The sequence below is a fragment of the Toxorhynchites rutilus genome, chromosome 3 (genome assembly GCF_029784135.1).
Source record: "Toxorhynchites rutilus septentrionalis strain SRP chromosome 3, ASM2978413v1, whole genome shotgun sequence".
NCBI classification, from domain to species: Eukaryota; Metazoa; Arthropoda; class Insecta; order Diptera; family Culicidae; genus Toxorhynchites; species Toxorhynchites rutilus.
Window position 1 is genome coordinate 215471655 of NC_073746.1, and position 16928 is coordinate 215488582.

General features: G+C 38.3%; 1 protein-coding gene and 1 long non-coding RNA gene across 2 annotated transcripts; one reads left to right on the top strand and one right to left on the bottom strand.

Annotated features, from left to right (window-relative positions):
* Positions 1-5374: 5374 nt before the first annotated feature.
* Positions 5375-8330, bottom strand: LOC129776851 (U3 small nucleolar RNA-associated protein 15 homolog). The gene is made up of 2 exons (XM_055782738.1): positions 8158-8330; positions 5375-8080 (listed from the first exon to the last, which is right to left on the bottom strand). The coding sequence occupies exons 1-2, from the start codon at positions 8245-8247 to the stop codon at positions 6587-6589; spliced, it is 1584 nt and encodes a 527-aa protein (XP_055638713.1). The 5' UTR covers positions 8248-8330; the 3' UTR covers positions 5375-6586.
* Positions 8331-14422: 6092 nt separating this feature from the next.
* On the top strand, positions 14423-15492 carry LOC129779757 (uncharacterized). Its single transcript, XR_008743763.1, has 3 exons — positions 14423-14569; positions 14683-14778; positions 14844-15492. It is a non-coding gene; the product is annotated as an uncharacterized LOC129779757 (long non-coding RNA).
* Positions 15493-16928: the final 1436 nt, after the last annotated feature.

Consider the following 16928-nt stretch of genomic DNA (forward strand, 5'->3'; position numbering starts at 1 on the left):
AAATCCATATGGGTGTTGTCGAATTATTCTCAGTCAATCCTATTCTCTTATTGAACGACAATACTTATTGAAAAACCTCAAAAATACTAAAATTCAAGTTCTCATCTTCCAAAATTTCCTGAATGTTCAAAATATAATTCCTTACTGTTCTTACTGTTGAACTCTTCTCGATATAAATTATTTTCGTAAAGATGTTGGGTATTGAAAAGAGTCAATTGTATGGTTGTATCACTGCTTTCATACGAGAAGAGTTAACTGCACAATGGCCTTGACAGTCCACAGATGAAACACCTCGCACACATAATGATAGCATTTGCCTTGCCATAACGTAGTTTCGACGAGGCAGCGTCTATTGCTTTCTTTCATTCTTTCTCTCTTCTATTCTTTTTTTCTCTTTCTCTCTCTCACTTCCACTCTTTTTCTCTATTTCTGTCTTTCTATCACTTTCTCTCTCTCACTTCCACTCTTTTTCTCTATTTCTGTCTTTCTATCACTTTCTCTTTTTCTCTTCCACTCTTTCCTCCTCCTCTCCTCTTGCACTCCCTTTCTCTGTTTCTCTATTTCCTTACTTCTATCTTTCTCTCTTTTCATCTTTCTGTCCATCTCCTTCTTTTTTCTCTCCATCTTTCTTTTCTTTTTTCTTTCTTTCTCTTCTTCTATCTTTCTTTGTCTCTTTTCCACCTTTTTCTCTTCCTTTCCTGCTCTCTTTTTCACAGAGCCTGTGTCTATTTCTTTCTATTTCTTCCTATCTTGCTTTTTTCCATACTCTTTCTCTTCTTCTCTCTATTTCTCTGACCTCTTCCTTCCTTACTCTTACTCTCTTTCTGTCTCTCACTGTCTTTCTTCTTTCTGTCTTTCTCTCTTTCTGTCTCTCACTGTCTTTCTTCATCCCTCTCCCACTGTTTCTCTCTCTCTCTCTCTCTCTCTCTCTCTTCTATTTCCATTTCTCTATTCGTTTCTACCTTTCTCTCTCTTTACCTGTTTTTATTTATTTCTCTTCCTTTATCCTCTCTCTCTCTTTTCATTTTTTCTTCTCTCAATATTTTTTTTCTCTCCCTATCTCTATCTCTTTCTTCCTTCCATTTTCTCTTTTCCACACTCCACCCTCTTTTTATTTTGGATTGTTTTGTCATTTCTACTTTCTTTTTTCTTGCTTTCTCTTTCTCTGTTTCTCTATTTCCCCCTTCTATTTTTTTCTCTTTCCAGCTTCTCTCTTTTTGTCCTTCCTTCTTTTTTCTTTCCATCTTTCATACCTTTTCCCTTTTTTTCTCTTATTCTCTTTCTTTATCGCTTTTCCACATTAGTTTTCTTTCATTTCTACTCTCTTTCTCTGTTTAAACTTTTCTCTTTCTATATCTACCTTTCTCAGACAGACCCTGTCTCTATTTCATTCACTTTCTTTGTTTCTTACCTTCTCTTTTCCACACTTTTTCTCTCTATTTCTCTCGTCTATCCTTCTTTCTCTTTCTCTCATTATGTCTCTCTCTCTCTCTCTCTCTTTTTTTTTCTTCTTCCCTCCTCTCTTTCTTCATTCTTCTCACTCTCTTTCTTCTTCTTTCTTTCTCTCTCTATCTCTCTCTTTTACTCTCTTTCTTTCTCCCTTTATCTTTCTCCTTTACTTTTTTCTCTCATTCCCTTTTTTGTCTCTTTGTCTTGTGGATGTTTCCCTTGGTACTACACTGAGCATACATCCCCATGACCGCAGAGAAACAATTGGATTGTGCCTCGCCGCAATATTAGATGCTCATTTTTAAAAGCATAGAACAAACGTACGGGAAGGAAGAATGCCCCAAATTTTCGTCAATTTAAACTATTTTCAGGCTGGGAAATCGTAGTGTGTTGTATACAAACAGACATTAGGGAAATTTCTGCGCACATATTACAATAACGATTTTCTTACGAATGTATTTAACAACGGCAAAATATCAAGCATAATATAATCAAAATTTCACCATTCTGATTGGTTCATTGGTACGAAGAATCTGTGCTCCTCAAACAGTGTGGCGATAAATGAACACCTATTGTATCAACGAGACCAGTGAAGTCCATATTTACTGTATAGCGAAGATAAACTTAAATTCAGCCACCTACTCCGTCATCAACGAAAGCGTTCCTCTTTGGTCTATAATCCCCATAGTTCTAGATATGTGCGAGCGCAGGATGATGGAAAATCCGTTTTTTTTCACAAACCTTTAGTTTAGGCATGAGAATCACGCGCGGGTGTATCATTTCAGTGAAATTGCCATCACTGGGAGAGACAGGCTGCTCCTCAGTGCTTACATTGATTTTTTAAGGAGAACATTTGCGTTCGCTAAGAAGAACATTTGCAGCTTAACTCTGGCCTTGCACGGAAATCCCACCAGGCGATAATCAGACGAGTATGCATGAGATGTAATTTGCGATTTATTTTCAAGTCCCGTTATGGGCAGCGTTATTATATCGATAGGAAATAACTTTTAAATTTTCAAACCAGCTTTTTGACGTAGGACTACTTAAGAATGTATATTTTCTTCAAATCTCATTTCGCCGAATAGTTAGGAGTTCACGTTTTTAGAATCACATCACTTACCGCAGTGAATTCTGATTTTTCTTAACCACTCCCACTAACAACTATCCCTTCCATGATAAACGCTAGGGAACCACGCTATAGAGGCGACCCTTCTGGCCTTCGGGCGGCGAATATCATACTAACATTCCTTTCCCTCCCCTGGTGACTGTAAGGACGTGGCCGGCGTCGTTATTGACCATTTAAAGCTCGAATTACCGAGAATTGCACAACGAGAATGATTTGCTAGTCCCAAGCGTCATTCTGTGTGTTCTTTGTGCAATTTGGTTGGTTCAGGTCAATCACGGAGAGCAACTACGAATTGTACAGTCTACCCAAGCTCAAGCTCTTTCATTTGATACAGCTAGAAGTTCGGTAGGTGGTGCCATTTCCGAGATACAAGAAGAGGCCGGTTCAAGACTATCGGTTGGATTAGGACTATTTCCCCCTATTCTTTAAATTTGAGAACGTATTTTTTGAATTCTTAAGAAAGCGACCCTTTTGTTGAGCAGTGACAAATCTCTATGCTCGATTCAGTCTGGAACTTCTGAAAACAAATAGTTATTTTTGTATAAATCAACATCAATTTATACCAGCTGTTCCTCTCAGCCAAACACTAGATGGTTTGAAAGTACCAATCCCAACAGATGTAAGCATTGATTTTCTTTCACTGTTTGTTAGAAATTCTATGAACTTGTCAAATTTAATTCGAATAAACTTTTATTCCGTCCTGGACAGATTTTCTACGTTGATATTTTCATTATTTAATAAAATCTGAAATGTTATGAAAATTTTTCAAACGACTTTGATTTTGCGTTACGTAACATGCGGGAGAGGGGGTTTGTCTTGCGTTACTTATTGTTACATAGGGGGGGGAGGAAGTCCGAAAACCGCATTTTTAGCGTTACGTAATTTGTGCACGACGCCTAAGTGTTCAGACCAAAATACCTGTAGTTATGGAAATTTCTTCAAATCGTGGTGCAATAGTTTTGAATTGCAATGATTACTAACCGCGCAAACGTAATGCACCACAAAAACGTATGCCGTCCTTGATAAAGGATCGTATTGATTCCTTATCCTCGTTAAACGGGGACTTCGCCCCAGTTACGTTGACCTCAGAATGAATTTCGAAAACTGATAAACGAATATGGCGTCCGTCGTAAGATCAATAAAATTCGACTTGCAAGGACCCTTACAAGATACTTCGAACAATTTTTCAGCCGGGGCAATTGAAAATTGAGTTTTTCACGGAAAAACAGAGATGGACGTGTTTTCGAAGAAGCATAGACAAGCAGAACCAATGCTTCCACTTTTAGGTAAACCGATCACTCTTGCCATGTCATTCAAGTATCAAAGAATAAACTTTCTTCGTACAATTACCGGCACTTGATGGGGAGCCCACCTTGAAGATCTTATAAAGTTGTGTCGAACAACTATTCTCTCAGTGATCAGTTGTCAAAACACACCTAATTAAACTCGAGCGAATTCAGTATCTTTTCTCCTCAAGCGTTGGAATGTATGTCCTCAACACACCATGAGTCTCGAGGATTTGGCAGGCGTATTCCCACTAAAAGATCGCTTCAATTTGATTGTTATGCCCTGTTGAACACTATTACAATGTAACGGACAGTGTGAGCTCTGTAGGAGCTATCCGTTCAGTGAGGCCGGAAAAGCACTCGCCGTACTTTCACGAGAAGATACGACAAATTTCGAGTGCTTTATCCAGACGCTGTATTGTCATCACCTTTGCCTGGGTCCCTTCACTTTGTGCAATTCCTGTGGGTGCAACTGAAGGCGTTTTTCATTAGCGTCAAATCGCTTCCAATTAATTTTATCCTTTAGTCCGTAAAAATACCATCGCTAACTAACAGCATACATGGAACGAAGATGAACTGGGTCAGTGATTTCACGCGATTCTCCTTATGGTTAGCCTCAAAAGTCTGGTCTTGAGTTGGGACTTTATTCTCACCTTCTCTCGACTTATGGCCAATCACTTACGATTTGGCGATGTACAAGGTGGCTTCATTGAACATCCTGAAATGTAACCTCTAGTATCCCGTACAGAATTGGCTCTCCCTCGTGATTACCGGATTAATGACCCGAAGCAAACTGACCTCATCATGCGGGAATACCTGCTCTATAATGTCCCAATCAACTCAAAACACCTCCGTAATCACCGGACTTGAACACTATTGAGTATCTTTGGTGGGAAATCAAGTACCATCTGAAGAATAACAACCTAGGGAACAAAACGGAGCTCGAAACGACGATTACGGAGATCTGGGAGGCACTTCCGTCTATAGTGACCAGAAATCTCGCCCCGGCGCTTGTAGGAAGTGCTGGACGCCATGAGGGGGCCATACCAAATACTAGGGGATTGATTTTTGTTATCTGTTAACATTTCTGAACTGATTTCAATTTTCTTTTTAAGAAAAATATGAACTTTACACTCAATTTTTGCAAAGTCTGAATCGAAGATTTTTTTGTTTGATTTTTAAACATGAAGTAGAAATGTGACCATTTAAATTTTTGACATAGGACTATGTATTTGATTTCTATATAGGGGGGTAACTCTACGAGAAATGTAACGATTTGTTAAGAGTTTTCAAACGCATATTACTCAAAATGGTTATTGCGACATATGTTGTGTTATATACATTAGACATTAGACAGGAAATTTATCCAGATTTTTTTGAAAAACTTGAAACATGAACAGTGAATATAGTAAAAAAAAGTTAACAATTTGGCGATTTAATTGGGTATGTTTTATTTCGATTGGATAGTGCACTCGATTCCTCCCCGACGCAACGAGCAATCTTTTTGCCTAAATTCGGGCGTTAGCTCATAATGTGAGTTGATGCGTAAAATGAATTATTCTCCATTTACCGATAATAGGCATTAATTTTATATTATATTGTATGTTGTCCAATCAATTTGTGTTCAATTCATGTTTTTATCGTGTAGGTCTCATTACTAATAATTTGTGTAATTGTGGCTCAGGATGTCATATTATCGAGTATGTTGTTTGGTTATGTGAAAATGCAATAAATGAATTTAAATGGCTGCTGATTTAGAAGATCGAAAGGGTATACCCACGTAAATCAGATTATTATAGCTTGAGTAGACGCGATCTTACAGGGCTATAAAGTTTTTACAAACAATGTTCCGGACAACGTGGTAGCAAAGGAGATAATGCTATTTTAATCCTTAATATATTTTTGTAGTCATAGATTATTTTGGCTCTAGCTTTTATTTATGTAACTCTTAACTATTTAGACTTGTGTTTAAAAATGATACATGATGACTCTTTGTCTTCTTCTGCATGATTGAATGGCTTTAATGATATTTTTGTGTACATTTTTGAACAGAATGCGGTACCGAATTCTACCACGTTATGTCATCTAACCAGTTTAAAGGATATAAGTACATACAGGAAACGGTTTTTCCAGGGCATCCATTTGATGTATCAAAAAAGAAAAACATACAGATTTTGATCAATGAAAAACTCAATTTAAAAGCAATTACTACACACAATCACAGTCCTATGTCAAGATCCCGTCCATGCCCCTAGGCTCAGACTTTTTCAACTTTTTTTCTTATCACTACATTAGAGTGAAAAAAATCAGTTTTACGTCGCTTTTAATTATTTACTTTTCTTTTTAACCCCGAAAAACTCAACAATAACAAACTAACACGGTTAATTCCTATTCCTATTTCTTTCCTTTTCCTGAAGAAAATACTCGTCGACCGCGAGTTATTGGTTCCCTACCTTATTAACAATAGACTTGAGAGAAAATGAGTATATATACTAGTAAAAAATATAGTTGAGAGAAGGGTTCTTTCTTCTTCTGTGGAAGCCTTGAATCACTGCGACCATTAGTTTGAACTATTGTAAAAACCTTAAAACCTATGTAACTGAGCCGGTAAAAAAAACGAATTTAAGAAAAAACAAAATACATATGTTGTTGGATAACCTGCAATTGCAATGGTTTTCTTTGGAACAAAAGACTTCTCTTTATTTTTTAAAATTTATTAACTGGGTTAATCAATATTAATAATGGCTTGCTTCTGTGCTTTCAAAGACGCATGTAATTCCTCATTCACAACACCTTCTTGGTCATCCGAATCATGGGATCCAACACTTATGTCTGCCGCCGAAGATATCATCTCTATTAAACCATGTAACTGCTGGAAGTCATCGATTATTTGTTCTTCTTTTTTCAATCTCCTAGAAAGCAAAATGAACATCTTGCCTACATCGGTGCCTATGAACTGTTCAAAATCATCTTCATAAACATCCAACAATATATTGGCAGCGTCCACCAGAGCTGGCGTGAATCTATAGTCTCCGATGTTACGCGTTAGAAAGGTGATGAATTTTGCCAAGAAAAAATGCGGTCGGTTCTGTAACGCTCGCTGTAAGCCCTTGCGCCGAATAAGATCTTTGATTAGTGCAACAGTTTTTTCAGGGGTCTTATTGGCAATGATTGGAATCATTACACTATCTAAAGCTTTCGAATATTCGTACTTTTTGAGCATACGATCAAACTGTGCTATTTTGGCATACCGGAATTCAGCAATAGTATCGTCTGCATTCTCAAAAATATTATCGTATCTTGAACGTCCTTTTACTCTATCGGTTTGTGGATCCTCTTTATCCTTATTGCTGTCTCTCCGATGAATTGCTATTAAACCATCAACCATTCCCGTCACAAGTGTATCGTCATTTTTGGACACTCCCAAACTCAATACAGCATTAGGGTTATCTATAGTGTGAACTACTTGATAGGTAGCCACATCATATATTTTGACATGTCTATCTAAACTTCCGGAAAGTAACCGTTTACCATCACTAGCTAGTTGTAAACAGGTAACGGCTTTGTGGTGCTGTGATAATTGCGCAATTTTCCTTCCTCCCGCCAACGCGTCATACACATTAACAGAAGTTCCTCCAGCGCTAATGAATATTCCGCCGCTGGGCAGGAAAATCAAAGACTCAACCGGGCTTCCGTGATCTAAAGTCAAAACTTTTTGCTTCATCCTTGTATCATACATGTTGATTTTCTTATCATATCCTCCAGAAATAATAATATCTGGGCTGATGGGACTAGTGCATCCTGCTCGAATATAGTCCGTATGTTCGGAAAATGTCATTATATGGTTTTCTGTTGCGATATCCCAATACCGAACAGTTTTGTCGTCGGAAAAACTACTGACATGATGTCCATCTGCGTTGAAGGAAGTCCGATACACTGGAGCCTTGTGGCCTTCGAAGAAACGCAGAATAGATTTAGTTGAAACGTCAAACAATCGCACTTTTCCAAGATCATCGCCAGCTACCAGCAAATTGCCATCGTTTCGGAACGAGCCTCCATGTGCACCCTCTTGGAACTTGGTAATATTTTTCACGACTAATTTCGTAACAGGATTGTAGATTTGTACGCGAACTGATGCCGTCACTGCGAACAAAAACGGCTCCACTGGGCTAAAGTCAATGAAGTCTATCGCTCCAAATTCTTTTACTAACGTGGGTACCTTAAAAGATTTGAGAAATCAAATTATAGCTCACAGTTTACTTCGCAATAGTGGTTTATATTTGTTCCGCATCTTACACCAAGTTTCTTCCAGTATATAGTATCCGGTGAGAGTATGTTAGCTGTTTTCGCGTAAATTTGGGCGTTTGTTCTTTTAAATTCAGCCATTAGAATATTTATTTTGAACTGTTGAATTAAATCGAACTAAGCACCATGCGAACGCACGTGGACCTTTTTGTTTATATTTTGGTTCTGGGTTTGTTTAGATATTTTTTTCCTTCACACTGGCACCTGCTGGCACAGCCCTACTCATCCATGATTGCCAAGGATTGTCAAAACAGAATATGAAGATCAAGATTTATAGAAGTATTACAAAGGTGCTGCATTTTAATAACAGTCGGTATGGAATTGAATCGACAGTCTCTGTGAGTGCACTACACTCGTATACAAGCGACAGAACATTAATGCATAAAGTAATATTATACAGTAACAGTCAGTAACTCGTCGAATTCGTCTAATTTGTCGTGCCCGACCGTAGTGAGCCGGAGAGACTGTTCGTTTTCGATTTTTTCGTGTCTGCTACTCCGTTCGTTCTGTCGCCGTAACAGTCGCTGACGAAGCGGTGAATCACATCGGTTTACCCGGGTTTCTATCATACATGACTGTCGCCAGAAAAATGTCATGACATTTTTGACGTAGGACTACGTCTTTCATTTCTATACCGGGGTGTAAAACCAAAGTTTCGAGAACGAAAGCGTTACGCTGGAGACCGAGATTTTGAGCGTTAATAGCTCTTAAACGACTGAACGAAATGGTATGATAAACATTTCATTTGAAAGATAAAATGTCTACGCGTCATATACTTGTTACTTTTTCATCCAAAAACTTGTTTCAATAGTCTTAAAATTGCTTTCAAAACAGGCTATTGAAATCACCAATTGGTATATAAGCGAGCGCCGCTCGTAAACCCACTCAGTTATGATTGAACAGCGCAATCGCTGTTGTCGCTGTTGTTGTGAAGCTAATTTCGTTTATCATGGAAACGCTGATGAACGGTGTCACCAAGAGCCTGTTTGTGCACCTAAGGCCAAAAGGGAATCCATCAGGAGGAGAGTGATGCCACGGTTCCGCTTGAAACATCGGAGCAGCCGCCACACACACACACACATACACGCGCGGAATTCTCGTTGCTATCATCGTTGCTGAAAAATAATCTGCCAGTTCCCCTGGGAATTGAAAAATACATTCATGCGAAAGAGTTTATTTTAATGCTTTCTATCCATATAACACTGCAACCAAATACATTTGGTTTTGTTATTTTTCAATCAATCGCAATTAACAGGAAAGCTTCTGAATATTTTTTTCCCCCATCAGTGGAAACTTTCGTATCCAATATTGGATGCATAACATGAAAAACGGAAAATGTTTCACATCGCGAAAATCAAGTCATTTTCGAGCGATTATTTGCTTTCTACTCATATAATGCTGCGACCAAATACATTTCGTTTTGGATTTTTTCAATCAAGTGCGATCAACGTAAAACCACGTCTTTCGGCAATTTATTAGAGGTGCAATGAATCTTTAGGAATTCCCGCTCTACGCGCACTGGCAAACAATGTTTACTCAACAATTTCTCAAACGAGAAATGGGTGTTGTGAGAAAGGATTAGCGAACGCGAAAACGACAAACGGGAGAAAGATACGTTTGGAGGTTGAAGGAAATTGGCAGAAAACTTCTTCATTCTATCATTCAAATAATGTGATTCATACCACATCGTTTTGCCAGAAAGAGATTATTAATGTTCAAAGGAGGAATCGAGTCCTCCGAGGAAATTACGCAGCGCAAATTAGAGTCGACTATCGATTGCGGCATTCGTACACAAATAATTTTATAATGCAGTTTCACCAAAGTGATTTCTTCGGATATATTCACTACATCATGTCATGTATTTCATATTCTTCATTAAGAAATCCATATCCATGGCACCTATCGGTAACGAATTATTATCGAAACCAGGATTTTCGCTAAATGCTCCTTTCAGTTCGGCCTGTAAAAAACTTTTCTGTACTCTAATCCATCAAATTTGGAACCCTGAAAAGGGCCGTTGATTATATGCTAAGCTAATATAGCACGCTCTACTCGGATACGATGGGCCAGCTGGATGTCCTTGGGCATGATGTGACGCGTTTTGCATGGATAGCACACAAATTGGTATCTTCGAATAAGCCTCCTGCAGCGTCATAACCGCGGAACTCCGAAAGCAGCTTGGATAAGCGCACCAGCCGCAGGATAGGTGAAGAAGCCACATCGCTATCGACCGAGAACTTTGCGTGAAATTCATCGCTATCGGAAGTCGACCGAATTGCTGATCCGCAAGCTACCTTTGCAGCTTTTCGATCGTGGAATTACTCAGGACTTCAAAACCGACTTGCGCTTCCAAAGTTCCGCGGTTATGACGCTGCAGGAGGCTTATTCGAAGATACAAATTTGTGTGCTATCCACGTAAAACGCGTCACATCATGCCCAAGGACATTCAGCTGGCCCGTCGAATCCAAGGAGAGGGTGCTATATTAGCTTAGCATATAATCAACGGCCCTTTTCAGGGCTCCAAATTTGATGGATTAGAGTTCAGAAAAGTTTTTTGCAGGCCAAACTGAAACGAGAATTTTCGTTTGGATGCCATACAGCATCGAGAAAATTCCGGAAAGATCTAATCGTTGCTGAAAAATAATCTGTCAGTTCCCTGGGAATTGAAGAATACATCCATGCGAAAGAGTATATTTTAATGTTTTCTAATTATATGGCGAACACAGTGACCAAATACATTTGATTTCGTAATTTTTCAATCAAGTGTAATTAGCTGGAAAGCTTCTGAAGATTATTCTTTCCCATCAGTAGGATATTTTCGTATCCAATAATGGATGCATAACATGAAAAACGGAAAATGTTTCGTATCGCCAAAATTATATAATTTTCAATCGATTATTGCTCAGTCGCCGAAATTTTCATACTCAGAGAGTTCATTCTCCTCTAGTTTGCCTTCCAAATTGCCATCGTAAACCACACCTTCTCTCGATTCAATCACGCACGAAAAGCATACTGAAATGATATTCTGGTGGTGAAACCCATTCATTTTTCGTGAGGCGTCGTGCACAAATTACGTAACGCGATAAGGGGGGAGGGGTTAGATGTTGCGTTACTTTCTGTTTATTAGAGATAGGAAATTGCGTTACGAAAGGGGGGGAGGTTCAAAATCCGGATTTTTGCGTTACGTAATTTGTGCACGACGCCTGAGGACATCGACAAGACAACATCGTTACTGAACGAGCTGAACGGCGAGGGATCGAGGTTTTCATTACCTGGCTTGACCTGACCTGAAATGCAATCAGTTTGTTTTAACTGTGAGGGGGCGCAGAAAAGCCGATCGATCAGAAGGAGAAGAGAAGGTGACCAAGAGAGTATCAGCATCGAAATACGGTTCCTCGGGAAGACATAGAAGCAGCCGCCACACACACACACATACACGCGCGCAACTCTTTTCGTTTGCTGGTTATCGAGAGGAAACCTGGAAAGAAATGATCGTTGCTGAAAAATAATCTGCCAGTTCCCCTTGGAATTGAAAATTACATTCAAGCGAGTTTATTTTAATGTTTTCTATCCATATAATACTGCGACCACATACATTTGGTTTTGTGATTTGTCAATCAAGTGCAGTTAACAGGAAAGCTTCTGAAGATTATTCTTCAGAACAAGGTTGTTTGTACCCAATATTGGATGCATAAAACCTTGAGTCTTCAAAGTAACACTCTCGTTTTTGAAGTCACCCAAATATTTATTTATTCATTCATTCAGGATGGATTTAGATTCAACTTCAAACAAATGATCTCTAAATCAACGATAGTCCTACGTCACCCTTGCGGTTATACCATAGATATAACCCACTTCCTGTTTTTTTTGCGATCGAAGCGATCAAAAATTCGAAGAACCGATTACCCAGCAAACATTAAATCGTATAATTTCGCACGTGCCAAGTCTTACAAGAAATCCGAATAAATCATAGTCGAATATAATATCAATCAAAGTATGTATCGTGTATATTTGAAATCGCATAAAATGTAAAAACTCGTTTTTATATACCACTAGCTAACCCGGCAAACTTCGTCACGCCCATTTACTTGATTAATTCTCGAGTAATGTAGAAATTTGTGTTTTATTTGTATGGCAGCCACCCCTAAGAGAGGGGGGAGGGGTATCTAACCACCATAGAAACATTCATTGCACCCTAAAGTTTCCATATGCCTAATTTGGTTTAATTTGCTTGATTAATTCTCGGGTAATGCAAAAATTTGTGTTTCATTTGTACGGCAGCCCCCTCTAAGAGAGGGGGAAGGAGTATCTTAACACCATAGAAACATTTATTGCATCCTAAAACCTCCACATGCCAAATTTGATTTCATTTGCTTGATTAATTCTCGAGTAATGCAGAAATTTGTGTTTCATTTGTATGGCAGCCCCCCCTTTGAGTGGGGGAAGGACTGTCTAACCATCATAGAAACATTTATTGCACCCTAAAACTTTCACATGCCAACTTTGGTTTCGTTTGATTGATTAATTTCCGAGTAATGCAAAAAATTGTGTTTCATTTGTATGGCAGCCCCCTCTAAGAGAGGGGGAAGGAGTATCTTATCACCATAGAAACATTTATTGCATCCTTAAACCTCCACATGCCAAATTTGGTTTCATTTGCTTGATTAATTCTCGAGTAATGCAGAAATTTGTGTTTCATTTGTATGGCAGCCCCCCCCCCTTTGAGTGGGGGAAGGACTGTCTAACCATCATAGAAACATTTATTGCACCCTAAAACTTTCACATGCCAACTTTGGTTTCGTTTGCTTGGTTAATTTCCGAGTAATGCAGAAATTTGTGTTTCATTTGTATGGCAGCCCCCCCTTAGAGAGGGGGGAGGGGTCTCAAAATATCACGAAAACCTTCCCCGGCCCCAAAAACCCCTACATACCAATTTTCATGTCGATCGGTTCAGTAGTTTCCGAGTCTATAAGAATCAGACAGACAGACAGACATCACTCCATTTTTATATATATAGATTATCAAATTAAGTCGCAATTCGGTATAATAAATATCAATCTTATGACGTAAAATATATTTAATCCGCATCATATGCGTATATTACGCTGATGCAGTTTGTGTGTCGTATAAGCGTATAATTTAACTCGATTCAGTACTGTAGTAAATCGTGTTGCATGCTGAAGAAAATCATGAAACAGTAAATCATATTAGATCCTAATAAAGAACATATTACATCATATTGAAATGTTAATGAAATTCTGATGCACTCGAAAGTTTCAACCGCTGTTGAATTAAATTTCAGATAGCCGCGCGAGATAGCTGGTGGATGATAATCCAGACGACCAGAGTTCGAACCCGCATCGGAGCAGTTTTCACCAAACATCAATCTGTGTCATTTTAAACATTCATATTCCACTCCCAACACAAGTCAATCAAACAATTATTGTTTCTACCAACATAAATACTCATATATAAAAATGGCGATTCGTGAGGCTATAATAAACATTTCACGAAAATATTTTGCGCCATTTGTTTTTTTTTCTATGTCTGTAATAAATCGTATATGAGTATGGTAAGGGCGATTACACATTATCCGGTTTCCGCCGGACCGGTTAGAATCCCAAATGGCAAATTTCGACCGTACCAACCTCTTCACGGCGCCGTGATGCAGCCGTCCACTGCGACTGCAATGTCCGGTGACCGGACAAGCATTATACGCGATGACAGTAGTATTGTGTCGACGTCTGGTACAGACACCGGTTTGGGAAAATAAATCATTCTCTATGAGAATATCAGACCTTAAGACAGTTAAATTGTTCAAACTTTTACTTTATATTATGTGATCACTTAAAACTCGTAATACTGATTCTTACTTAACCATTTTTGTATAATTTTCTTGATATTGTCACTAAAACTCATCATTGTAATATGAAATTATTATGAAACACAATTCTTGTTCAGGGGGTTTTCATCACTTGCAAAAGAATGTGTAACTCTATTGCATTAAGAACATATTTTATAAGAAAATGTTAATTTTCATTCATAATTTTTATTTTTAAATATGTGTTAACTGCACCCGTAAATCAATTATCACTATCAATTCTCAAAAGCGGAGCACGAACCTCCACGCGAATTGACAGTTGTTTTCATGTCTGTTAGTATTAGTACAATTCAGGCAATTTTTCCCCCCACATATTAGTATGTGTGTGCCATTTGACGTTTGTTTGTTGATTTTGAAATCAAACAGAATTTGCAAGTGGTATGGACACTGAATTTTTTATTTCGCTTCTTTATTTAGCTGCAGTGAAAAATTTCAGTGATGAAAGTTTCTGCTCAAAGCGAAGCAATGATCACAGGCACACGAGGTCGTCATGGAGTGTTTTGCCATGGATTGTGTTCAACGGTGTGTAGTGTCTTCTGACAAATTAATCGAGCTATTAAATTAACTTCTGTTTATGTTTAGCTCACAGCAACTACGAGTTCTTAAATTATCTTCCGTTTTTGTATTGTTCACAGATTCGCTACTGAACAAGTTCGATGTTGTCAAACAAATCTCCAACTGGTTCTTCAAAGGGCATATTTTGAGCGACTTTATCGAGATTTTATGAGGAGGTCAGTCTTTGTTCATTTGAGCACATCAAAAATAGCTCTCCTAATATTCTTATTGGGTATTTCAGACAGTTTGACCTAATTTGGAACGCGATCGACGACGAGGTGGTCGAGGCTCGGCTTGAGGAACTCTAGCCCAAAATGTCCGATCTGTGATCGGTGATCGAGATGCCCAACACCGAAGCATCGGTTCTGTCATAACAAAATCACCCAAATCTCAAATTAAAATATCTGAGTCAGGCATTCTTTGCCCAAGATCCACGTATAAATAGCTGTGCGTTAATTTGCTATGCGCTCGAGAAGCTACCGCTGCCCCAGGAGTAGGTGCTCGACGAATTGCGGTATATGCTGAGCCCATTTCTGGACGAGGATCTGCGGATGCAGCAATGGGATAGCATTTGAATGAATCATTATGTTATTTTTAGGAAGGAATTATGATGTTATTTTAATCGTACAGATTTCTACTGTAATGGTGAAATAAAAAACACTCTAGAATGAATGGAAGGGCATATATTATCTCGTAGACAAATTCCAAGACAATCACAGGAAATGAACACATTACACATATAAATAAATAGTGCCGCTAGCTTCTTACGGAATGTTATTATTTTTTCGGTCTTAAAATTGTACACTTGTTTCTGAGACTGTTGAACCAATATGTGGCAACAGAACGTGTGAAAAAATCATGCTATTTGTGTATGTTTAGAAACAAAATAACTGAGCGTATGAATGACTACACCGCAACTGGACTAAAGTTAGTTATTCTAAAGTGGGGCGGAAGTATTTACGATAGGTGCTGCAAGAACACCGTTATGATCCAGGATGCGCTAATGCCGTGAGGGCTGCTCTTACTTTGACCATGCTCCTGATGTGCCACACAATATGAAAACGCTCGTGGTTGCCGCAGCAGCTGTGGTTTTAAAATTTTCGGTCTGCAAACAGCTGCATGTAGCCGGAATATTTGCAGCAATGTGTACCTGTCAATCCACTATATAAATAAATGCATGCATGTCTATGTGAGAGATGTACAGTTTTGTGTAGTGTATTTGTATGTAAGAGATGTACGGTTTTGTGTAGCGCGAGGTCTCTTTCACATTGTTATCCGGTTTTCCGTCCAAACCCAGCGGCGTTTTTTGAAACCGGTCCGGCAGAAACCGGATAATGTGTAATCGGCCTAAAAGTCGCTATTATAGCCGGTCAAAGTTGCATATTCATCCAAACAAATTCGGTAAGCATTTGCCATGTATGTATATGGCCTCCACTTTTGCATGCATATGCCAGTTAGGCGCATTATATGCCAACCAAATTTTAGGGCATATGATGTTATATATACGCTTGTTATGCGATTTAATGTTTGCTGGGATATATACGCTTGTTATGCGATTTAATGTTTGCTGGGTAGAATCGAACTGAGTCAATAATTAAATAGTCATTTGTTTGTTATATGTGGCTAGTTTGTTAAAGTTAGTTAGGGGATACCCTACTATGGAAGGTCGAAAAATAACGGATTTTTGTGATTTTCTTTCGGATGTTGGAATTGAAGTTGAGTGTAGCGTCATTTAGGTGATCATTTGAGATATATTTGAGGATGTATTTTCTATTTTTTTGATGCCAGTATAATGATTACAGGGGAACTTCGATATAACGTACCCTCGATATAACGTTACTCGATATAACGTACACATTTTCAAAGTCCAAAGAACTAATTTTTTGAATATTTTTTTTTGTCCTTTTTTTGAATATTTTTACAATAAATTCTGTATCTGTATTTTGATATTAAGCTTGTTTTGTACCTTTAACCAATCCCGAAATAGAACTGTTTTGTGATTCCAAATTCTAAATAAAACAAACTTTAATCAACAATACGAAGGAAAACATCATGAGAAAGGCTGGCTTCATCTTCTAGTTGAATTTATTCATTGACCTTACTTAAACTGCAATACAATAAAGCTACGCAATACGCAATAAAGCTATATGATCTACGTTTCTGAGTTCTTTATTATGCTTCGATATAACGTACAATTCGATACAACGTACAATTTTTAAAGTAAAATGTACGTTATATCGAAGTTACCCTGTATCATGCAATTGGCAACTGGCGCTTTGATGTTCTCCTTAAAACAGTTCCTAGTAGCTAGTTGTACGTTTTTCTC

Coding starts and splice junctions, on each gene's coding strand:
- LOC129776851 (XM_055782738.1), bottom strand. CDS start 8,247: ATGGCTGAATTTAAAAGAACAAACGCCCAAATTTACGCGAAAACAGCT. Junction 8,081..8,157: donor TATACTGGAAGAAACTTGGT/GTAAGATGCGGA, acceptor AAATCTTTTAAG/GTACCCACGTTAGTAAAAGA.